Raw genomic sequence first — 25409 nt, forward strand, 5'->3', positions numbered from 1 at the left:
ATCATATCTTTCTTGTGTAGAAGCTTTTAATAAAATATTGTGAAGAGACACAATGTGATTGCTTTGATTGAAAATCAATTTAGACAGACCAACATATACATCCATCCATTATCCAATCCTCACAAGGGTCACGGTCGCGCTAGAGCCTATCCCAGCTGTCTTTGGTGCAATAGGTTGTGGACACCCTGAACTGGTTTCCAGCCAATCGCAGGGCACACCAACATATGAAAAAGTAATTCTAACAAATGACAATTTTGTATTACTGTATTGTCTGGTAAAAGATCTGTTTGTCTAGTAGAAATGTCTAAAAAAATCTGTCTAGTCTACTTGCCAGTTATTGGGTATGCCAAAAAGACACTTTTAACCCCTGAACATGTCCATGGTTAATAAATACATAAAATATATTTTCAAAAATGTAATTACATTCTTAAAATATTTAAATAACCAATTAAGGCCTAAACATTATATAAATTAAATATTATATTGATATACGTTTTTGTAAAACATTTTATTAGCCCACAATATTTAATCCTATCCTAGATGATATAATGAGCCTCAATGTATTTTTCTAGTTATGTCCATTAAATGTATAGTTTCAAAACACAAACCCTTTGAATAATAAGAACAAGTAAAATAAAGCAATGACATTCAAATCAAAATTATCATGTTCATTAAAATACTGTACCTTCTCCCTCCACCAACAACAGAAGTGTAGTGCTACTGGCTCAGAGAGGGTGACACCACCCACTCGGAAGCAACCTACTCTTCCAAGATGTCTTTCAACAGCATATGAAGTACCCAAAGGACTGCAAAAATGCTAAAAGGCTCAAGAGGGCAGTTTCAGAGTTTATATGTATGGATCAAGTGCCAATATATTCAGTAGAGAAAGCTATTAAAGTTATTGTTCCCAAAGGCTGTTTCAAAATAAAGAAAAAATATTGACATTTGAGTATTCAATCTGTTTGCAAAAAGTATCGAAACATATCGAAATACACATTGGTATCGGTATGGAAACAGAAATTTGGTATCGTGACAACCCTAAGTTCTAGGCATATAATGAATAGTATTTGTTCAATTGAAGAAAATGGTCTTATATTTTCATTGCACTAAATTAAATGTGGCCAGTTTGGTCTACCTGACAAAGAAAGTGAAGGGAATCAAGATTTGGCTTTAATGTTTGTTTTTGATAGACTCTCCAAACTTCGGATTCTGGAGCTGAGAGAGAACCACCTGAAAACCCTGCCAAAGTAAGACTCAATGTGTGTTTGTGCCAGTGGTTTTGTTTTACTTTAGATTATTTAGTCTACACCAATTTACTTAATGTTACACACTAGGGCTGAGTTTGCTGTGGAATAAAGTTACCTCCATGCCTGCCAGGTGTTCTTGAATACTTGTGAAGCCATTTACTGTGTGAAAGTAACGTGTTTAAAAGCCGGACATGTATAAACTTGTGCAGAAGTCTTCTTTGTGGCCATATTATCACAATGGCCACTGATGGAGAAAAAAATCCCTGGATGTACTGAAACTTGTGTTCCAATCTGTTAGTCCATTCTGATTTAGTTTAAAGAAATAATGCTTAGTACCAAAGTGTATTGACTCACTCAGTCCTACATGAGATGTCACCTTGCCATGATGGGGGTTTGTATGTCCCATTCATCCTAGGGCTAGCTTTTAGGGGCTTTGTGTCACCCAACGCAATCCAAAGCACCACTCAGAACCCCCTACACAATTAGGCCACATTTTTAGGTCAGTGGTACTCCCGTCTGAAACCAGGCTGGGAGGTTGGACTCAATGGGGAACACCTGGTGGCTGAGTCTGCACCCACAATGTGAAGAGCCAGTTAGGGTCCCCAATCCCATGGGCTCACCGCTGGTGGAAAGGGCCAAAAGTTGGGTGTAATGTGAGCTGGGTGGCAGCCCAAGGTGGGCTTGAGCCATCCGATGCCCAGTAACAGAAGCTGGTCTGAGGGATGGGGAACATTCCCTCTATGACAGGGAAGGAGCCTGAGCTGATGTGCGAGGTTGAGAGATTCCGACACGATATACTCAGGCATGCCTCGAGTCCGTCCTCTTGAGATGGGTCGCTTACTCTTCCACTCTGGAGTAGTCCCCAGTGAGAGGTGCAGAGCAGATGTAGGCATACAGTACTTATTCTCCCTTAGCTTGGGGGTTCTGACAATGGGTTCTGACTATTATTTGTGCCTATGTACCAAAGAGCAGCTCAGAATGTCCTTTTCTTTTTTGGAGCTCTTGGAGATTGCTCTTGCTGGTGACTCTGTTATTCTGCTGTGGAATTCATTGCTCATGTAGGCAATGAGAGTGAGACCTGTGTTATGCCGTCATGGGTATGATCTATATAGTGAACCCCCATTTTCAAGTGTTAAGTGTCCATATGCCACTTAGCATCAGGACACCCAAAGCCATGATCAGCTTTGGTTTAGAAGAGAAGAGCAGAGCTCTCAAGTGAACACTAACAGGTGGTGTGTTGGTTCAGGTGACGCAACTTGACTGTTCAGATTGTTCTAAAAGATCTTTCGTCTCTCATCCAAGTTGGCTTCATCAGTGAATGCAACAAAATTTGGTTAGGACTGTACTAGCCTGCGTTGGTGTGGAAAACTCAATTATTTAAGCTCTAAATCGGAGGCACGCCCTAAACCCTGAATAGTATCATTCTTGTTTTACACTTGTATGAAGGAGGACTGTTTGATTGTAACCGGTGGAAACATAGAATTTACTTCCACTAAAAGAGCCAAGCTTTCTTGTGATACTAGGTGTCTGCCCTCCCTTATTACAGGTCTATTCATCGACTGACACAGTTGGAGAGATTGGATCTGGGTAGCAATGAATTCTCTGAAGTGGTGAGTGGTGTTTTATTTAGTAGGTTGTGATTATCCAAAATATGAATATCAAAGTAGTGGTTCTTTTTGGACAATTAAATTGTATTTTAAAAATAATAATATAGACAGGATGGGAAAGAGAATCACAAGCACAGTTGGCAAGTCCCATTTCAGGGCCAGCCTCCTTCAACTTTCCCATGTCAAAAGCCATTGCAGCATATGATGAATCTTCCAGAGACATCGTTTTATTAAGGGGGTGAGGCATGGGTTCAGATGGACCATGAAATGGGACACAGTGCCATGAGGGGGCTGAGGGAAAGACGACTGGATGGGAGTTGACAGGATTTAACATCTGGGTCACACAGGAAGTTCACCGCATGGTTTGCATCCCGCCAAGTCTCGCCCACTAATTCATGTTCAGCACACCCAACGGCCACAACTCTCTTTATGATGTGTCCTGTTCCCCTCCACCATAACAAATCTATTCTCTTCATTATGATTGTGTCATTTAAAAAAAAATATTATTATCTCTGTAAATTGAGATTTAGATAGTTTAGATAGGCATGTCCAAAGTCCGGCCCGGGGGCCAAATGCAGCCCACAGTCAATTTTTATACAACTCGCACTCTCTGTCATAAAATTAATCATGTCTGGCCTAGGGCTGCTCGATTATGCGATTTTGAACCGTAACCGAATTTTCTGGATAAAACAATGTTAAAAACGTTCAAATCGGCACGTATTCAAGCCACTGTAGTTTCCTCTGCATTTCCGCTTCCTCCCACGAGCGCGCAATCCGAAACAACCACAGCATCCATGGCTACAGGCGATTCTGCTATTTGCTCAGGCAAGTGAGCGTTTGGTTAATAAATCGAGCAAAAATAGATCTGTAGTGTAGTGTATGCCCCGCATGTACAATACAACCCGTGAGCAAGTAACTCAATGTCTGGAAGTCGTCCCTTTTTTTTCTCCTCTACAACGGACCTCTGATCTAGCTGGACTATACATCCGTACTTAAGCTTGACAGTGCGTTGTATTATTGAGTGACAGTTATGCACTAATCATTGATTTTATGTTTAAGTAAGACCAGGGAGAAAGGTGAAAGGCTAGTCACTAGCTGGTTGGCAAAATGACTTGCTGATAGACTGTTTGGTTTGCAGACTTGACTGTCTACCTTCTCTCATGTTGATGATTTCGTTTCAGATGGTATATGCACTTTCTTCTTTCATTATTGGTTTGATTGAGAACAGATCTGAAATGTATTGTGTAAGTAAAATACTGTTAATCCCAATGGATTGTTCTGTGTGTATTAAGTTAAATTGACTGGCATTTTGAGTTCAAAGAAAGAAAAAATAAGTTTAAATAAAATACATTCAAAATACTTCATTTTTCATTATTTTTCATTTTAAAGAAATTGAAATCGTAAAATCGGGTTTGAGAGAAAATAATTGGGATTTTCTTATTAGGCAAAATCAAACAGCCCTAGTCTGGCCCATAATCCCGTAAACAATTGTATAAAATACACCCTAATGCAATTTTGTATTTACACATAAGAGGGCAGCAGCACTCTGTCCAACTCCATAACCCTGTGTGACCCTTTACGGACAGTTTTCTAACATGGCAACAATGAATAAAAAAGTGAACGTAGACAGCGAGAGCCGACAATTTAAGGAAAGGTGGAAATTAGACTATTCTCACTGAAATACGCAAACTGTGTCTGCCTCATTTGCAAGGAGACTGTTACTTATTTCCCTGTTTTTAAAAGTAAAAGTTTTGTGAACATTTATTTTCATCAATATGCCATGTTTCAAATTAACCCTGGCCTGTACTATATTTTATATATATATTTTTTTTACATATTTCCCTGTGATTGAATTGAAACGTTACACGAACATTTAATTGCCAGTTGTTATTCATGTTTGAAATGTAATTTGCACTGGTGAATACTTTTACTTATTTCCCTGTTTTAAATCTAAAAGTTCAGTGAACATTTATTTGCCTGTGATACGTCATGTTTCAAATGGACCAAAAGACATGTTTAAGAATCTTGAAATGTATCAAACAAAAGGCAGACAATCAGTCTGCTAAAATGTGCTTGGATTTATTGGTGTTCCATGTAAAAATGAATGTCAGGCTAAATGGTTAGCCCCCCCCCCCGCATTTTCACCTGACCAAATCTGGCCCTCTTTGCAAAAGGTTTGGACACCCCTGGTGTAGATAGATGTACATGTATTTAAAGGTATTTCAGATGTAGTGTACCTAATTAATTGTCTAGTAAATGTAAATTGTCGCAGTACTGAAAATTGTCTCTGTAGGTTTCTGAACATGAATATTTTGGTGGTTTATCTTTTGTTGACGTGTGGTCTATATGCATAATAGCCGGAGGTGTTGGAGCAGATCCACAATCTCAAGGAGCTGTGGATGGATAACAACTCTCTACAGTCCATACCAGGGGTAAGAACACTAAGTACAAAATATGGTCTTTTGCCGTTTTATAGGTCTGCTTTATCTATGATTTGCCTTCCTTATCTCTCTGACTCTGCAGTCACTAGGAAAACTTCGCCAGCTGCGCTACTTAGACTTAGCTAAGAATCGTATTGAGAATTTGGACACGGATGTTTCAGGTTGTGAGGCCTTAGAGGATCTTTTGCTTTCCTCCAACATGCTTCAGCACCTCCCTGACTCTATAGGTAAGTCTTCAAACGCACACATTATTTTACTATACTGCATAACAAGAGCCCTTACAGACCACAGACCTCCATCTATGGCAATTCAAGCAAAATGTTTTTTATTTTTTATATGCTGTTGTACAACACTATCGAGGTCTCACTTTCATCAAATCAGATTCAGTAGTGTTGAATGTATTACTGCACAAAATATTGTAAAGTGATCCAGTAAACAAGATCACTTTGCATTCACTAACAGCTTTGCATTTGCATGTCCAACAGGAATGTTAAAGAAGCTGACAACACTAAAAGTGGATGACAACCAGTTGACCTTACTCCCGGGAACCATCGGGAGGTAAGAAACCTCCATGAGCATTCAAGTCATAAATGCCAATTAAAGCCATGTGGATCTGTTTTGTTTCCTGCTAGTTCATCACTAGGTGTTATTCTCTGGAGGGTTATGTGTTTTCGTTGTTTACTACTCGGTTTTATTGTGCTGGCTGATGATTGGGGGGGATTCTGTGTGTTGCTTGCTGCGTTGCCATGGCATAAGTGCGAAGCCCAAGCAAGGGTGAGTAACTTTAGCACATAATTTATTGCTCCAGGGGTGTGTTCAGAAACAATTGAGAGCTGTTCAGCTGTGTCACAGATACAAACACACTGTGAGGCAAAACAAGATTGCTTCAAAATTTCATGCAAACTAAACTTTATTGTGGTTTTAGTGCACAAATGGTTCCTCATGACTTCCTCCTAGAACGTGAAATTTGTATTAAAGTCCTCACAGACGCCAACTGAAGATGATGACCTGAAGCCAGCCCACCTCAAAGATGGCATGTAGAACTATTTCAGTAATTCAGTATATTTACCAAATTCCTATTACACAACACATATTACATTACAGTTGTGAGATTAGTTGAGGTTTTCATTATGAGGAATAATGTGGAGACATTTTAAATTAAATCCAATCTGACAAAAAATAAAGTTTCTTTGCATGTGATGGATACACAATACTGTAGACAACTAAGAGAATAGAAAAGTGCATTGCAGCACTGATATTGCTGTAATTTTTGCAGTTAGATAACTTTTCATCGTAACAATGATTTAATCGCAGTGTGATGGAGATCAGTTATAATGGATTATTTACATGTTCCCATATACTAATTGTTACATTTTACAGTGCTTTGTATCTGAATGCTTTGAAAACAATGTGCCTTTCTGAATGCATCCCTGGGATTAACTTCAATAAGTACACCATTATTTCCCCTCTGATACTACCTTAGATACCTATAACATAGCCCTCCATCAGTAATGACTTCCTTGAAATCAGTGTGTCCCCATAATTATGCTCATGCTATCTCTATGTACTTCTTCGTATTAATCAACTCATATTTAGATCATGAAAAATCAAAATTTTATATTAGTTCCACCTTTATGAATGCAACATTAGTCTTGAAAACGACTGTCTTACTTTCCTTCCTAGCTCCCAACATAAAAAATCTAACATCGAACAAATGAAACAAGATTTAAATTATTTCTCTATAATATTCTAACAGGCAAAATCATATGATTGTTGTACAATACATGGAATGTGTATTACCTCCACCCTTACGGCAGCAGCAGTACCAACCAACTGTCTTTAAGATCTATACTTGCTTTTAAACCAAAGATAAATACAGTGGAACCTCTAAGGTTGAACACAGCGTTGTACGGGATTCTATTCAATCTCTAAATAATCCATTCCAAGGTCGAACTGTCAGCAAGAGGCTGAATGACTAAAGATTTTTTGCAGTCAACTATAATGATGGAAGTTAAGTCAAAGTCGATTAATCAATGTCATCATTGACATCACTGATACTTTTTCAACACAGTAAAGCTGCCCCCAACCTTTTTTGTACAACAGACACATTTCACGGAAAGACATATTTTGACGGAGCAGCCCGGCATTGACGAAAATGAAAAATCCATTGATCCATTTTCTAAACAGCTTAGCCACTACAACTCACCATTATGCTGAATGTAGTTTAATGTAATTAGGGGAGCCATGTGCATGTTTTTTTTTCTGTTCAATTTGTTTTAAACAGGACATCACAGCCTGGCTGCTATAGAAAATGGAAAGATTGATGCTTTCATACTTTGCAAGTGACCAAACTGTTAGTCTGATTTTTGTACAAATATTCCCACTTGCGTTTGGCATAATACTGTAAAAAGTATGACAACAGTGTTGTAAAGCAACACAAATATCACAATGTTGGTGTGTGTTGTGATATGAATCTGTTTCTTGTTATCACACAGTTGTTGCACCAGTAATAATCGACATAACATTTTACCAACAAAGAAAAAGCTTTACCCCAAGCCGGTGCCCCTCGTTCCTCACTACCAATCCCATAGACCTCCTGGTATAAATATCAGAAGACAGCGATTGAAATAGCCGAAGCTTGCAGCCTTACCGCAATTCTCATCCAGTTCATTTTGTGCTCGCTAAACCACCCAGATATATGAATGCATGGATATTTCATTGTTCCAGAGAGTGTTCTAGTCTGGGGGCGGCAGCTTCGGCGAGTCAGTTTCTGCTTCCACCACGTAGACCTCTCTAGCGCTGCATTTAAAAGGAATGAGAGGAGCGCCACAAATGTAGTCATCTGTGTTCACGTCCACAACGGCGCAAAAAGCCTGTTTCTAACTGCGTGCAACTGCAAAACTACCAGAAGGAAGGAGACTTCACCTATGTGCACAGTTGCACCATGTTTTGCATTAGCATCTGGTGTATCATCACCACTTGTTGAGGCTGGTTCTTCTTTTGGATGTATTACAAAAAAGCCCGAGAAGTCCAAAGAAAAACACACACATGTGCAGAGTTAATCCTTTGTTATTCTCTGAACTAAGGTATTTCTGATAAAGTTAATATTTCACATGACATCCTGCATGTGATTCCCTGTTTTGGCATTTAGGTTAGATAAGATAAGAAGGACTTTATTGATCCCACAGTGGGGAAATTTTCAGCGTTACAGCAGCAAAGATATAGGTCACACGGGGATGGCGGCATAATGTAGCCATTAATGTATAACATTAACGGCAAACATTCAGGATCAAACCTATGTAAATATACACAGTAACATGTGTATATACACATGTATATACACACCAACATACATCTACATAAAAAGTATGAGGAACACTCATTTTCGCCTGTACATAGTACAGAGGAAAAATACAAGTGACAGTGCTGCAGTATTGCAGTGAAATGTAAGGAACAGCATTGGATAAAAATAAAAGTAGACTAACAGTAGTGGGGAATGTTGAGTATTGCACGGTATTACAGTAGTGGGGAATGTTGGGTATTGCACGATATGAGCTCAGGTGCAGGACTGCACAATTGCACTAATGTCCAGTTTGTAGAGACTACACAATGTTCTTGTTAAAGAGTCTGACAGCAGCAGGCAAGAAGGAACGGCGGAATCTCTCCTTTGCACAGTGAGGGTGTAACAGTCTGTCACTGAAGGAGCTGTGGAGTGCTGTTAGGTTGCCCTGGAGGGGGTGGCCCGGGTTGTCCAGCATTGATGACAGCTTGGCCATCATCCTCCTGTCCCCCACTGAGTCCACAGAGTCCAGGGAGCAGCCCAGGACAGAGCCCGGCCCTCCTGACCAGTTTGTCCAGCCGCTTCTTGTCCCGGGCTGAGACGCCGCCTGCCCAGGTGACCACTCCCTGAAAGATGACCGATGCAACCACAGAGTCATAAAAGTTCCAGAGGAGTGCCCCCTGAACCCCAAAAGACCTCAGTCTCCTGAGTAGGAAGAGTCTGCTCTGACTCTTCCTATAGAGGGCGTCTGTGTTGTCGCTCCAGTCCAGGTTATTGTTCAGATGAACAGCCAGGTACTTGTAAGTTGAGACTCTCTCAACATCTGTTCCCCGGATATTCACTGGTGAAGGTGAAGAGTGCTGGCGCCTACCGAAATCCACCACCATTTCTTTGAATTTCCCCGCATTGATCAGGAGGCGGTTCTGCTGGCACCAGTCCACAAAACCCTGAGTAAGTTCTCTGTACTCCCGATCATCTCCACTTGTGATGAGGCCGACAATCGCAGAATCGTCAGAGAACTTCTGCAGGTGACAGGTAGGGGTGTTGTAGTTGAAGTCCGAGGTGTAGAGGGTGAACAGGAAGGGAGCCAAGACAGTTCCCTGTGGGTCCCCCGTGCCACAGAGGAGCACGTCAGACACACAGCCCTGTGTCCTCACATACTGTGGCTGGTTTATGAGGTAGTCCTGGATCCATGTGGTGAGGTGGTGGGCCACCCCCGCCCGCTCCAGCTTGTCTCCCAATAGGGTGGGCTGGATGGTGTTGAAAGCACTGGAGAAATCAAAGAACATGATCCTCACAGTGCTCCCCGCCTTCTCCAGGTGGGAGAGTGAAGTGTGGAGGAGGTAGATGATGGCATCATCCACACTGCTGCCAGGCTGATATGCGAACTGGAGTGGGTCCATTGAGGAGCTCACCAGGGGGTGCAGGTGGACAAGGACCAGTCTCTCTAGGGTCTTCATCAGGTGAGATGTCAGCGCCACTGGTCTGAAGCTGTTGAGCTCCGGGTGGGGGGTCTTTGGCACCGGGACCAGGCAGGATGTTTTCCATAGCTGGGGGACTCTGCCCAGCTTCAGGCTCAGGTTGAACATGTGCTGGACAATTCCACACAGCTGGTCTGCGCAGGATTTGAGGAGCTGGGGGCTGATGCCATCTGGACCCGCTGCCTTCATCTTCTTCAGCTGGTTCTTCACCTGAGATGTTGTGTAGGCCAAGGCTGGGCAGGAGGTAGTGGTGGCTATCTGGTGTAGCTGGGAGCTGGAGACTGTGAAGAAAAGGGGGTAGGGGGTGACACACCCAGCAGGAGGCGTAGGTGGAGGCTGCAGCACGAGAGACTGAGTGGGGGCAGGCATCTGATCGAACCTATTGAAAAAGAGATTCAGTTCATTTGCCCACTGCAGGTCCCCCCCAGTCCGGGTCTTGGGTTGTCCGTGGCCTGAGATGGTCTTCAGGCCCCTCCAGACTCCCCTGGCATTATTCTGCAGCAGCTGCTCCTCCATCCTTTTCCTGTAGGTCCTTTTCCCCTCTCTGATCCTCCTCCTCAGCTGGCGCTGCACAGTCTTCCGCTCCTCTATGTTGCCTGACGCAAAAGCCCTCCTCTTCTCCTTCAGGAGTGCTTTTATGTCTGGTGTGATCCAGGCTTTGTTGTTGGAGAAACACCTTACTGTCCTGGTGGGTATGGTGTTCTCCATGCAGAAATTTATATAGTCTGTAACAGTGTCCGTTAGACTACTAATGTCTTCCCCGTGAGCATCGCTGAATACTTCCCACACAGTTGTGCTGAGGCAGTCCTTTAAGGCCTCCTCGGCCTCTCCAGACCATCTCTGAACTGTGCGGGTCACAGCTGGCTGCCTGCGGACCACAGGTTTGTACACAGACTGGAGAGCTACCAGGTTGTGATCAGCTTTGCCCAGCGGAGGGAGGGGCAGTGATGTGTATGCCTCCTTGGTGTTGGCATGGAAAAGGTCTCGTGTTTTATTGTCTCTGGTGTGGCAGGTGACATACTGTGTGAATGAAGGCAGGGAGGAGGACGGGGAGGCATGATTGAAGTCACCAGAGATGAGTATCAGGGCATTTGGGTGCTGTGTTTGTAGCCTGCTCACTGCTGCAGTCAAGACATCTCAGGCTGTGTCGCCGCTGGCAGCAGGGGGGACGTAGACGGTCACCGCGATCACATGACTAAACTCTCGCGGGATGCAGAATGGCCTCATGCCAACAGCTAGCAGCTCAATATCCCTGCTGCAAAACTGCTCCTTAATCGTGATGTGCCCAGGATTACACCATTTATTGTTCACAAACACAGCCAGCCCTCCTCCTTTCTTCTTTCCACTCTCCAGCGTCCTGTCTGCGCATATGATTTGGAAGCCGTCCAATTCTACGACCGCGTTCGGCGTTAGCGCTGTTAGCCACGACTCCGTGAATAGCATCAGGCTAGCCTCCCGGAAGTCCCTCTTATGCCGGGTAAGCGCCGCAAGCTCGTCCATCTTGTTGGGGAGAGATCTAACATTCCCCATGATAACAGACAGGAGGACGGGATGGTATTGTCTCCTCCTTTCCCGGCGTTTAACCCCCGCACGAGATCCCCGTCTCTTCCTCCTCAGCTCACGGGGGATATCGGGTCTCGCCCCGGGAGCCGGCGCAGGGTTAGAACGGAGTGCTAACAGCTAATTCCGGCTGTAAACAATGGGGGCGCAGCTCCGAGACAAGTCGCCGGACACGATCGCGCAAAAAATAGCCACCAGCAGCAGTAAGAATACCGCAGTTTGGGTGTCCATTGCTACGCAAGTTTATGACTATCAACTATATGAAAAAGGCATGAGGTAGAGTAATAGTAAGGAACAAAAGCACACGACAAGGCTCACCGGTGAGCCGTAGCTGCTGCAGCGGGCTGCCACTCGCGCAGTGCCGGAACCGGAAATGAATGTTGAAGACACACCACGCAAAGCCAAAGGAAAAGCAAAACATAGACAAAACAGGGACATTTAGTTTGTACTCTGACACTTGCGAAATTAAATGAAATAAGTCTTGTCCTGATGTCATGCTGGTTCACACTCTGAAATTGCATGCCACTTCAGAGAAGGGCATTGCTTCTGAAACATTTCAGTTCAATTCTGAATTGTTCCAATTCAGGGACATAAACTTTAGCAGATCCACTTGACAGTGGCTTGACCAAACTGGGAAAACTGTGTTCAAGGCTAAGTCAACCCAAACATATATTTTTTTCAAGTACATGTTCTATGCAGGGCGGCACAGTGGGCAGCAGGTTAGCACGTCCGCCTCAGTGCAGACGTCGTGGGTTCGAATCCAGCCCCAGCCTTCCTGTGTAGAGTTTGCATGTTCTCTCCGTGCCTGCATGGGTTTTCTCCGGGTATTCCTCCCACATGTTCTCTCCGAGCCTGCACGGGTTTTCTCCGGGTATTCCTCCCGCATTCCAAAAACATGCATGGTAGGTTGATTGGACACTCAAAATTTCCCCTATAGATTGTGAGTATGTGTGTTTGTCTCTGTGTGCCCTGCGATTGGCTGGCAACCAGTTCAGGGTGTACCGTACCTACTGCCTGAAGATAGCTGGGATAGGCTCCACCACGCCCGCGACCCTTGTGAGGATAAGCGGATTGGATGGATGGATGGATGGATGGATGGATGGATGGATGGATGGATGGATGGATGTTCTGTGCAGGCCCACTAGTTGAAACAAGGCATTGTGATTAATATTGAGTTTGTGGAATATGAGTTAAGCCATTTTAGGGGGCGGCCATTTTGTCACTTCTGTTGACTGAAAATGACATCACAGCTGCTCATGGCTCAGATAACGACCAATCATGGCTCAGCTTCAGAAAACAGATGAGCTGTTTTCTCATCGTTGCCATCGTAGCAATGGTTAAAAACGGGTGAATTAACTCTTATTCCACAAACGCATTTTTTATCAGAATGCCGTGTTTCAATTGGGTCTGCATAAACATATTCTTGAAAAAATATGTTTGGGTTGACTTCACCTTTAATAAATAATAAGTACTTTACATAGATTAACAGACTAACAGCATAGATATAAGGAGCCATCTACTTGTGCCTCCAAAATATATTGTATTCTGCATGCACATGTATGACAAATTGCTGAGTTTGTCAGCTTTGATTCCAACAAAAATGTCCAATTTACTTAACCCGACTAATTTTGTATTGTTTTTTCAAAAAGAACATCATGTACTGTATGCTCATTCCTCTTAGCCTGAGGAGATATACATTATTGACTAAGCACGACTCTTGTTAATGAGCTATTGTAGCACCTATAGAACTATTCTGCAGCAGGGGAAAACATTGCATGGCCTTCTTTGCTTCAGTGTGACACCTGGCACTGCTTAGAGGATTTCTAGGCTGCTAAAATATCTAAATAAAGGATAAGAAACCCCCTCCCCCCTCTCCTCTTTCCTCTCCTCCAGCCGTATGGTGGCCCAGATGGTCCAGGCTGGTGGGAATAATAATGGCAGACTCTTGCAAAGTTAACAATAACTGTAGTTGAATGTAAAATTGTTGGCTCATTAGCATTAGTCTGCTGTTCGCCAGGCCAGTGATGGTCAAAGACATGCAGGTCAGAGGGCCTTGTTAAGGCCCATGGATATTACTGTGAACACGTTCAGCTTCACATTGACACACACATTTCAAATGTATGATGGAGGATCAAAATTGAACCATATTGTAATAAAGTCATAGAAGATCTCTGTAATGATTGTTAATGAGTATATTAATGGGATGATTTATTGATTCTTAAATGTGCTGATCTTTTACTTTTCTTGACGATCCTAGCTGCTGCTCTGAAGGCAAATGAAGAGCTCATTTTCCAAAACAGATACTGGAAATAAATGCATAAAGAATGAAAAAAAAAGGTTTTCGAGAGACTATCCTGTATTTGGACTCAAAATGCAGTTTATTATCAGTGTTATACATCTAAAGAATGGCTTTTCCATGTCTTTGCAAATTAACTCTCCTCATTGTCTTCATATAACAATAAGTTTAAGGATAGAGTCGGTTCCAGTACATAAATCAATATTTTAGTAGTTTCATGTTGTATATGGTGCCTGCGTGGGTTTTCTCCGGGTACTCCGGTTTCCTCCCACATTCCAAAAACATGCATGATAAGTTGATTGGACACTCAAAATTGCCCCTTGGGGTGATTGTGAGTGTGGATGTTTGTCTCTGTGTGCCCAGCAATTGGCTGGCAACCAATTCAGGGTGTACCCCGTCTACTGCCCGAAGACATCTGGAATAGGCTCCAACATGCCCGCGACCCTTGTGAGGATAAGCGGTATAGATAATGGATGGATGGATGTTGTATATGGGCCTGGTTACTTAAATAAGCTTACAAAAGGTTTCGTTGCACTAGCACAGGGGTCACCAACTCCGGCACCTGTCCTGCAGGTTTTCAATCACTCCCTGCTGTAACACACCTGTTAAAATGATCAGGATCGCTATCAGGCTTCTCATGAGCTTGCTGATGATCTGATCATTTGAATCAGGTGTGTTACAGCATTTAACATATAACATTTAACATATAATATCTAATCATCTTGAGTTATCATATATTATATCTCTTTTTAAATGATTTCTTCTTGTTATTTACTCTTCGTCTCCCCGTTTCTCAATATGTCTTCCACTCAGTCTTTGTCTGTTGGAGGAATTGGACTGTAGCTGTAATGAGTTGGAGTCACTGCCTCCAACCATAGGCTACCTGCACAGTCTTAGGACCTTTGCTGCTGATGAGAACTTCCTCATAGAACTTCCCCGAGAGGTGACAATCCAATTGCACCATTTACACTTTTCTTCCTGACCTACTGAGAAAATACATCGTCCATGCAATTTGATGCCTGGCCTGACCCTTAAATGTATGTTAATGTGTTCAGATCGGTAACTGTAAGAATGTGACGGTGATGTCACTGCGCTCCAACAAACTTGAGTTCCTGCCTGATGAGATAGGACAGATGACCAAACTACGGGTCCTAAACCTTAGTGATAATAGGTACACACGCACACGCACACACACCTATACTGTAAATAAAACTCTTCATCAATGATTTTGTAGTTGCCCTTTCTGCCCACAGTTCCCAACTGGCAAGTGTGTTGCTATGGCTACATGCTCTGCGGGCTGTACAGTATGTGGGCAGAGAAAACATCTTTGTCTTATTCTGGCTCCCCTCCCTTGTCTCTCATTGTCAGGTTAAAGAATTTACCATTCACCTTTACTAAGCTGAAGGACCTGGCAGCTCTCTGGCTCTCTGATAATCAGGTAGCTCTCTCTTGTCTCACGCAAAATATTTTTCCTTTAACTGGTAGAAGGCAAGCACGGTGGTTAACTGGTTAGCACGTCCGCCTCACAGTTCAGAGGTCGTGAGTTCGATCCCAGCTCCGGCCTCCCTGTGTGGAGTTTGCATGTTCTCCACATGCCTGCGTGCGTTTTCTCCGGGTATTCCAGTTTCCTCCCAAATTCCCAAAACACGCCTGGTAAATTGATTGGACACTCTAAATTTCCCCTAGGTGTGATTCTGAGTGCGGATGTTTGTCTCTGTGTGCCCTGCGATTGGCTAGCAACTAAATCAGGGTGTCCCCCACCTACTGTAGCCTGAAGACAGCTGGGATAGGCTCCAGCATGCCCGCGACCCTTGTGAGGATAGGCGGTATAGATAATGGATGGATGGATGGTAAATGAATGCAGTACCATTAACCAGGTGACGGTACACAAGTGGGGATTCTGACCTCCTCTTAATTGTTGGGTCAGTTTGATTGCAGAATTGTAATCACACTTCTGTGAAGTCAGACGCTATTACAATCATCATCATAAAAATAGATGCAGTCGTTATTACACTCAGACCTGCATTCCTTTTATATTAACCTACGCAAACCAGAAATGCAACTGAATTGTCATGAAGAGACATTTGTTGAATTAAGCAGCAACATTAACAGGGTTAACTTCCCTCTTACGCCTTTTGAACGGAAGAATTGCACAAAACCTTTAGTCAGCTATCAGCAGAGTGTGCCTTTGACTTTAGTTTGCAATACTAGAAATACGCCAACCTTTTCCGAAATACTGTACTTCTCCACTATACGGACAAAAATATTAGAACGTCTGGCCTACAAGCAAAAGTTTGGGCAGTGGCTCAAGTATGTGTTTTAATAAGTTTTATTATGCTATTTTGGCATCCATGTTTGAATTACAGTGCTGGAGAGCAATAATACATACAGCCAAAATCCAAATCCTCTGACCTTCTACTCAAGAGCTTGTTTACCTGCCGGTTGAGTAGAAGCACCTGTGGCTCAAGACAAACTGTGGCAAGGTTTATTTTCTGGACAGGGATTGACATCTCTGTCAGATCGGGAGATTTGCATTTTGGCCGTTGATACCTTGTAAGTGGGCCGGCAGGGTGGGAGACTGGTTAGCACGTCCGCCTCACAGTTCAGAGGTCGTGGGTTTGATCCCGGCTCCGGCCTCCCTGTGTGGAGTTTGCATGTTCTCCCCGTGCCTGCGTCAGTTTCCTCCCACATTCCAAAAACATGCTTGGTAGATTGATTGGACACTCTAAATTGCCCCTAGTTGTGATTGTGAGTGCGGATGTTTGTTTGTTTCTGTGTGCCCTGCGATTGGCTGGCAACCAATTCAGGGTGTCCCCCGCCCACTGCCCGAAGACAGCTGGGATAGGCTCCAGCACGCCCGCAACCCTGGTGAGGAGAAGCGGTATAGATGGATATCTTGTAAGTTTTAAATACTTTCTTTCTTTGAAAAATAAAATCACATCTGTTTCAACATTTACCATGTTAATCTTCTTTTCTGTTCACAGGTTGAATGCGTTGGTGTATTTTATCATATTGTCACTGTCCTGTGAAAAACACCTATGTCCAATTTTGGGCATTTTTTAAAAATTTTCCCATTAATGCAATGTAACGCAGAAACACCATTTACGTAAAAATAAGGAAATTTAAAAAAATGGACATAAATGTTTTTCACAGGACCGTGACAATATCTAACTTTATCATATACTGTAAGATCTGTAATAGTCTCAATACACATATGAGTGTGGTTAGGAAAAATAGGTTCATTTAATCATTTACTTAACCGTTATTTATCAGTCAATGTGTACATTTTGAGTCTGTATATTTAAGTATATTAATGATTCGAAGAATTCTCCACATGGAAAGGCAATGCAGCATGAATGCTGGCAGCTGAGTGTTAATGAGCACCTAAAGCAGGGGTAGGGAACTCCGGTACCTCGAAAGCCATATCCTGCCTGTTTTGGATTTCTCCCTACTACAACACACCAGACTCAAATGATCAGGATCATTTCAGACTCCTACCGAGCATGCTGATGAGCTGATCATTTGAATCAGGTGTGTTGTAGTAGGGAGAGATCCAAAACAGGCAGGGTATGGCTCTCGAGGAACCGGAGTTCCCTACCTCTGACCTAAAGTGACGATGGCATAAGTATTTTTTTTCTTAATTTACACATGCCATTGCTTGAAAGCTGATATGAATATGTCTATCATTGCAGTCCAAGGCTCTGATACCCTTGCAGACAGAAGCTCACCCCGACACCAAACAGAAGGTTTTGACCAACTACATGTTTCCTCAACAACCTCGTCATGATGAGGGTACAAGCTGTGTGTGTGTGTGTGGGTGTGTGCGTGTGTGTGATGGGGGGTGGGGGGGGTGCGGGTGTGCATGGGTGTGTGTGTGCGCAGATGTGCATGTGTGTATGAATGAAAATATGATGGCAGGAATGTGGAGTCTGAGCCACGTGTCGTGTGGGAACTTTCTTACCAATTTCATACAAGGAGTAATGCAAAATTGAATTAATACAAATAATCTTTATCTCTGGGATTACTTTTAAAAAGAAGATGTTTTAATGAATGATAGTAATGAAATGAAAACTTCAATATAATGATTTACTCCCCCTCTCACCATCTCTGATGGCTTAATATAGTATTTTAAACACAGCATATCTGCCTATGAAATTCTCTTGGGAGTTCATTGGCAGTTTTATAACGCCATGTTTTATTTTACGGTTGGTGTACAGATTATCAGTCGGACAGTGACAGCTTTAATCCTACTCTGTGGGAGGAGCAGAGACAGCAGAGGATGACTGTGGCCTTTGATTTTGAAGACAAGAAAGAAGAGGAAGACAACGCCGGGAAGGTCAAGGTCTGCCCTTTATCTGTCTCTATGTCTGTATGTACAGTATTTACCTATTTGTCTATGCAAACTGAAGGAAATCTTTTAGTTCCACTGGATTTACTTAATTCAGTCATGTACACACATTGTGCATGATTAAAATGTGTTTAACATACTGCATATAATTTTAATATTTTGTTGGAAAAGAGTAGAATATTACGTCACTTGACCATATTTTAATCATGTGCATCCGAAAGTTAAAGTGGAAGTCAACCCAAACATAATTTTTTCAAGAATATGTTCTATGCAAGCCCACTAGTTGAAACGAGACATTCTGATAACTATTGCGTTTGTGGAATAAGAGTTAATCCACCCGTTTTTAGCCATCTCTGGGACGGCCCTTTTGTCACTTCCGTCGACTGAAAATGACATCACAACTACTCAGGGCTCAGGTAATGACCAATCACGGTTCAGGGGGCTGCCATTTTGTCACTTCCATTGACTGAAAATGACATCACAACTGCTCAGGGCTCAGGTAACGACCAATCACGGCTAACCTGTTTTCTGAAGCTAAGCCATAATTGGTCGTCCAGAAGTAGAATGATTTATATGCTTTTCTTGATTTACTACCACAATGGATTTTAAATTAAACTTTGCATACGTGATGAGGCTTTATAAAAATATTGCATTTACCGCATTTTCTTAATTACAGCCATTTTATATAGAATATAGCAATTTTAGGGATTCAAGATTCAAGACATTTGAATATTTGGAATAATTGTAAATACTGTATAAACATAATTTTTAATACCTGAATTAATTGCCTGAAGGCTGGAGAGCATGGTCATCACATTCTGAGATTTGTCCCTGAAAGATGCTTTGACAGTCCTTCACTGTACCACCCCCTTTACTTGTTGTTTGTTTGTGGGCCTTATTGCCTTAACTTTTGTCTTCAGTGTTAGTAAAAACTATTTTTTCTGTTGTTGCTGATATTAGGTCACCGACTTGCCCATTGAAAATATTCTATTTTTTTCACTCAGTGTATTTAGGGTCAATTAGTGCTGTGCAATTAATCGAAATTCAATTACGATTTCGATTATTACACTCCACGAATACAAAATTGGCATAATCGTAAAAAAAGATTATTAATACTAATTTTGAGTTGTTTTGAGGCATTCAAAGTTTCAAAGTATTTTGTCTCAATATTTTTTACATGTTAAAACCTGTTCTTGTTTTGTAGCAAAAAATAAATAATTGTTTGGATAATCGTGATTTCAATTATTACTAAAATAATGGTGATTAATATTTTTTTTTATAATCGAGCAGCCCTAGGGTCAATATTAATCTGAAATCTTCCAACCAGTTTTATAGCATTTGGCAGAATGTAAGCAGAGCACACCTTCATCTTCATACTTCAGACAAGTCAATAAACACCAACGAGCCTGTTCCAATAACAGCCATAAGCGTGTGCGCCATTAAGGGGGAGAAGCTAAGGGTCCATAAATGATAGGGGTCCTAGAAAATACTATTTTCAATTTGTGGCATTGCAGTGTTGGTGCCCAAAGGGAGTGTTAGGACCAAAATTGTTTCCATTATATATTAATGATGTATGTAAAGTTTCCCAATTATTGAAATTAGTTTTGTTTGCTGATGACACAAATATGTTGGTTTCTGGTGGAAAAAAATCCAACATATTTTGGATATGATTACCTCAGAGTTAAAAAATATGTTTTGATAAAAACAAGTTATCAATAAACTTAAATAAGACGAAACTAATGGTATTTGGAAAAGTTAAAGCAAAAAACCAAAAGTAGAAATTGAAGGTGTAAACATGGAGACATTGGGGGAGATAAATTCATTGGGTTAATTATTGACTGTAAACATATGTGGGGAAACCTCACATTGGATATATAAAATCGAAACTTTCAAAATGTATTTCTATCCTGTCTAAAGTAAAATATTTTCTCAACCAGAGATCTTTGCACATTCTATACTGCTCACTTGTGTTAACATATTTAAAGGCCTGGTTCAGAGGTCTGGGGAAACACCTACAAGAACTCCTTATAGCCTCTGTTTGTCCTGCAAAAAAGAACAATGAGCGCATTCTACAATGTCAGTTATCTCTACCACAAAAATGCACTGTTTCTACGTTCTCAAAGTTTAAAATGGTTTGTTCTTGTAGAATATGAAACTATACAACTAATCTATAAAACAAAACAATCTACTGCTGGGTAATATTCGAAATATGTTTTCAGAAAGTGAAGCTGGCTATAATCTAAGGGGAATATATAATTTAAATATAAAGTACTTACGGACAACAATGAAAAGTTTTTGTATTTCTCTATGTGGAATAAAACATAACAGACTGAATACTGACCTACAACAATGCCCAAACATACACCAGTTCAAAAAATATATACCAAATATGTATTTTAGAAAAATACAAAGATGAAGAGGGGCTTGATAATGAGTTGTAGAAATACTGGTTATATTATGGGAAATACTGTCTAGTTATATTCTCATTGTGTGAAGGCGAAGGCCTTCACACATATGTTATTCCTACAGTTTATTATTAGTATTCCACTCCACTTTTTTGGCGTGCGACTCCTTCGACAGTTTTCACCCGATTCACTTCATTCAAGTTTAAAAACATTCAGAAAATTCATGCCTTCCGGGGTAGTATTTTTTTACGTTCCCCAAATTTACCGTTTCCCCAATATTTCCCATTTTTCGCCCCCCAAAAAAACATTCATTTCCAATGGCACTTTTCAACATTTGCCAATTTCCACCATTCCAATTTCAATTTCACAAGATTTAACTCATTCAACTCACATTGGGAAAGCTTTTCAACACACCCATAATTCCTACTTCCCAAAAATTCAACTTATTCACCCTTAAAAACCCCACAAAACTCCACCATTCATTCCCATTGCCATATTTAACAATTCACATTTACATCATTCCAATTTGAAATTCACAACATTCATCTCATTCGACTCATATTGGTCAAGCTTTTCAACACACCCCAAATTCCTATTTCCCACACATTCAACTCATTCACCCTTAAAAAAGCCTTACAATTTCACCACTCACCATTCATTTCCATTGGCAGATGTAACTTTTAGCATTCACACCATTCCAACTTCCACAAATTCAAGTCATTCAACTCATTCAGATCACATTCAGCTTTTCAACACCCTCAAAATTCCTACTTCCCACACATTCATTCATACTTAAGAAAAACCCACAAAAATTCAAGTATTCACCATTCATTTCAGGGTCCCTGATAGTGTAGTGGTACACACGCCTGAGTTGTGTGCGGGCAGCGTGGGATCGATTCCCGCTCAGTGACGGTGTCTGTGTGTGCCCTGCGACTGGCTGGCGACCAGTTCGGGGTGTAGTCTGCCTTCGCCCATTGACGGCTGGGATAGGCTCCAGCAACTCCCCGCGACCCTATATAGGATAAGCGGTTTGGAAGATGACATGATATGACCATTCATTTCCATTGGAACATTTACCTTTTCAGCAGGTCACTGATAGTGTAGTGGTACACACGCCTGGGTTGTGTGCGGGCAGCATGGGATCGATTCCCGCTCAGTGACGGTGTCTGTGTGTGCCCTGCGAGTGGCTGGCGACCAGTTCGGGGTGTAGTCTTCCTTCGCCCATTGACGGCTGGGAAAGGCTCCGGCACCTCCCCACTACCCTGTATAGGATAAACGGTTTTGGAAGATGACACATTTAACTTTTCACATTTACACCTTCCCAATTTCCACAAATTCATGTCATTCTGCCATCTTGGGCAGGGACATTAGCTAGACTGGGGATACTCACGCCATTGTCTCCCCAGTGCGGCGGCCATCTTGGTCAGGGACATTAGCTAGACTGGGGATACTCACCCAGAGGTCTCCCCAATGCGGCGGCCATCATGGGGGAGGACCCAAAATCAACAGGAAATGACCCAAATGACCCGGAAATGGACCAGAGTGAGCTAAATGACCCGGAAATTAACCGAAAGTGACCCAAATTACCCGGAAATAAACCGGAAGTGACCCAAATGACCCAGAAATGAACCGGAAGTGACCCAAATGACCCGGAAATGGACCGGAAGTGACCCAAATGACCCGGAAATTATTCGCAAGTGACCCAAATGACCCGGAAATTATCCGCAAGTGACCCAAATGACCCGGAAGTGACCAGAATGATCCGAAAATGAACCGGAAGTGACCCAAATGACCCGGAAATGAACCGGAAGTGACACCACACCCGTGAACTAGGCTAAACTATCACCAGGTAGCCCGAAAGAAAGACCGAAAGAGTAGCCTTTGGGATACTTTTAAAAATTGATGACCAGTGATGGGACATTATGATTTTCTAGGACTGTTGTAAAAGTGATCATTTGAAAATGTAAAAATTGGTGAAGATTTATAGAAATCAAGTATTGCATATTGAAATGTACCTGTTTCCTAAATATTGTGCAAAATCCTTAACACGATCAGTGTTTTCACATAAATGAATATCATTAGTCAGTAATAACAAACAATAACATTATTAAAGGTAATGTAAGCAAATTTTATTTTATTATTGTTATTTCAGATGTATGTATCAAACCAGTAGCCCTTTGCATTAATAAGTGCCCAAGAAGAAGCTCTCAGTTTCAAATAGGTCCACATTCAAATGCACCAAACTCTCAGTTAGTATTGCACACTCCCAATTTCAAGAGTATAACATTGTACACTTTTAGATATTCATTTAGAATTGACATCAACTTGTCTTTGGAACCCATCCATCCACCCATCCATTTTCTTCCGCTTATCCATGGTCGGGTCACGGGGGTAGCAGCTTCAGGAGAGAAGCCCAGACTTCCCTCTGCCCAGCCACTTCTTTCAACTCCTCCACGGATCCCAAGGCATCCCCAGGCTAGTCGGGACTTAGACTTCACTTTATTGACCCGTCGGGGTGACTCCCTCAGGGAAATTACACATTTCTGCTAAGACATAGTCTCTTCATTGTGTCCTTGGTCACCCCGGGGGCCTCCTGCTGGTGGGACATGCCCGAAACACCACACCAGAGAGGCGTGAGCCACCTTATCTGACCAAGCTCCTCACCCTTTCTCTTAGTTTATATACAGGATCTTGTTCTTTCAGTCTCGACCCATAGGTGAGGATAGGAACGTAGATTGACCGGTAAACATTTTTCACCACAACAGACCGATACAGAATCCACATTACAGCAGACACTGCACCGATCCACCTGTCGATCTCCTGCTCCATCCCAAGCAAAACCCCAAGATACTTGAATTCCTCCACTTGGGGTAGGATCTCATCCCCGACCCGAGAGGGCACTCTACCCTTTTCTGACTGGGAACCATAGTCTCAGATTTGGAGGTGCTATTTTCATCACAATCGCTTCACACTTGGCTTTGAACCACTCCAGCGAGAGTTGGAACCATTTTTGTTTTTTCCAACTCCCCTGAACACTTTAATATTGCCAACCCAATACTATTACCATCCATTCATTCAACCATCCATTATCAATACCACTTATCCTCAAAAGGGTCGCAGGCGTGCTGGAGCCTTTCCCAGCTGTCATCGGGCAGTAGGCAGGGGACACCCTGAACTAGATGCCAGCCAATCGCAGGGCGCACAGAGACTAACAAACAACCGCACTCACAATCACACCTTGAGGCAATTTAGAGGGAACAATTAACCTACCATGCATGTTTTTTGGAATGTGGGAGGAAACCAGAGTACCTGGAGAAAACCCATGCAGGCACGGGGAGAACATGCAAACTCCACACAGGAAGGCCAAAATCAAACCCACGACCTCTGAACTGTGAGGCGGACATGATAACCAGTCGACAACCGTGTTGCTAATACTACTTGAGAAATTCTCATGTATTGTCATATTGTATAGGACCATATTGTGTTAAATGTTGCCCATTCTCTATCCATTGCAGCCCGCTCAACCTGAAAGGGGGATTCACCTATCTGCGGCCCCTTAAGGCCCCTTCTTATTGTTCCCCTTATTTATTTATTTTTTAAGTTTTTCCCTTGCCTTCCTCTGGGTTAAGATCAGGGGATGTCGTTAATATTTCTCCACTGTGGGCATGTGAAGCCCTTTGAGACGATTTTGTGATTAAGGGCTTATTAAATACATTTGACTTGAATTAACTCGTGAAAAGCCATGATTTCTTTCACATTATTACATTATGTATTGACTACATTGGCTTTTATTCTTCAATGCTACAAACGCCATAGTGCAGTTTTTTTTTTTTTAACCAAACTGTGGTTTAGTGTTACTTTCTTGTTTAAATTTTTCAATGGCATACTACTAAATAATCTGAACAGTACAAATGAAAGAAGCTCAAGGTTGATTTAACATTTTGCAAGTTGAAAATCGCCCTGATCTTTTTCAACAGGTGGAGATAAACCTAAAACGCTATCCAACACCATACCCCGAAGACCTGAAGAACATGGTCAAGTCAGTACAAAGCCTCGTGGGTAAAAATGTTCACACAGGCCATGGGCACCAGCACCATCTCAGCACAGGCACTGCCACCTCAGCAGGAACCAACATGGAACTTACACACCATAGTAAAGAGGCGTATGAACCACCATGGCCCCTGCCCCCCAAAGAGGTAAAAAACACACACTTCGACACACACTGCATCATCAAACATGAATTAATTTATTGTTCGCTTTCATCTGTGCTTACAAGGTAACAGACAGAGAGATGCAGGACTTCTCTCAGACTCAGCTAATGGATCAGGGATCAATGCATAACTCTGCCATTGACATTCCAAAGAGGAAGGACAAAGAGGACCTGACAGAGAGCTCAGAGGTCTGTATTGAAAACTTTTGGTAAAACGCTTGAATTTAACCAAATTGGATGGTGAGTTTTTAGACCACTAACACAAGTAACCAACAAATAACCATATTGCACACTTATGCCACTTCTCTATATTTATTGGTACTGTCTTGAAATATTTTAAAACAGTGGTCCCCATTCTTTTTTCTGCCGCAGACCGGTTCATACTAGTCCATACAGTTTGTGGCTCGTGGGCGTGGGGTGGGGGCTTGACGAGTGTAACGCGACAATAATCAAGGCGAATTCACAGGGTTTTTTTCCCACCAATATTGAATGACATTTTAGCCTTAGCAATGTGGTTAACCACCAAGTATGACG

At 42.1% G+C, this 25409-nt stretch overlaps 1 protein-coding gene across 24 annotated transcripts in view; it reads left to right on the top strand.

Annotated features, from left to right (window-relative positions):
* Window positions 1-25409, top strand: part of lrrc7 (leucine rich repeat containing 7) — a 217932-nt gene that overhangs the window by 135149 nt on the left and 57374 nt on the right. For 23 of the 24 annotated variants that reach the window (XM_086047845.1, XM_086047838.1, XM_086047837.1 and 20 more), the window contains 12 exons: window positions 1191-1247; window positions 2794-2857; window positions 5212-5286; window positions 5378-5522; window positions 5781-5853; window positions 14726-14855; window positions 14968-15083; window positions 15281-15350; window positions 17605-17704; window positions 18130-18254; window positions 24643-24861; window positions 24942-25064. In XM_086047845.1, the coding sequence (XP_085903971.1) occupies window positions 1191-1247; window positions 2794-2857; window positions 5212-5286; window positions 5378-5522; window positions 5781-5853; window positions 14726-14855; window positions 14968-15083; window positions 15281-15350; window positions 17605-17704; window positions 18130-18254; window positions 24643-24861; window positions 24942-25064 (1297 nt within the window). The remainder of the gene's footprint in view (window positions 1-1190; window positions 1248-2793; window positions 2858-5211; window positions 5287-5377; window positions 5523-5780; window positions 5854-14725; window positions 14856-14967; window positions 15084-15280; window positions 15351-17604; window positions 17705-18129; window positions 18255-24642; window positions 24862-24941; window positions 25065-25409) is intronic. The other variant, XM_086047835.1, reaches the window with a different exon arrangement.

Source organism: Filicampus tigris, chromosome 12, assembly GCF_054856515.1.
Source record: "Filicampus tigris isolate MCC_2025a chromosome 12, RoL_Ftig_1.0, whole genome shotgun sequence".
In the NCBI taxonomy this organism is placed as follows: Eukaryota; Metazoa; Chordata; class Actinopteri; order Syngnathiformes; family Syngnathidae; genus Filicampus; species Filicampus tigris.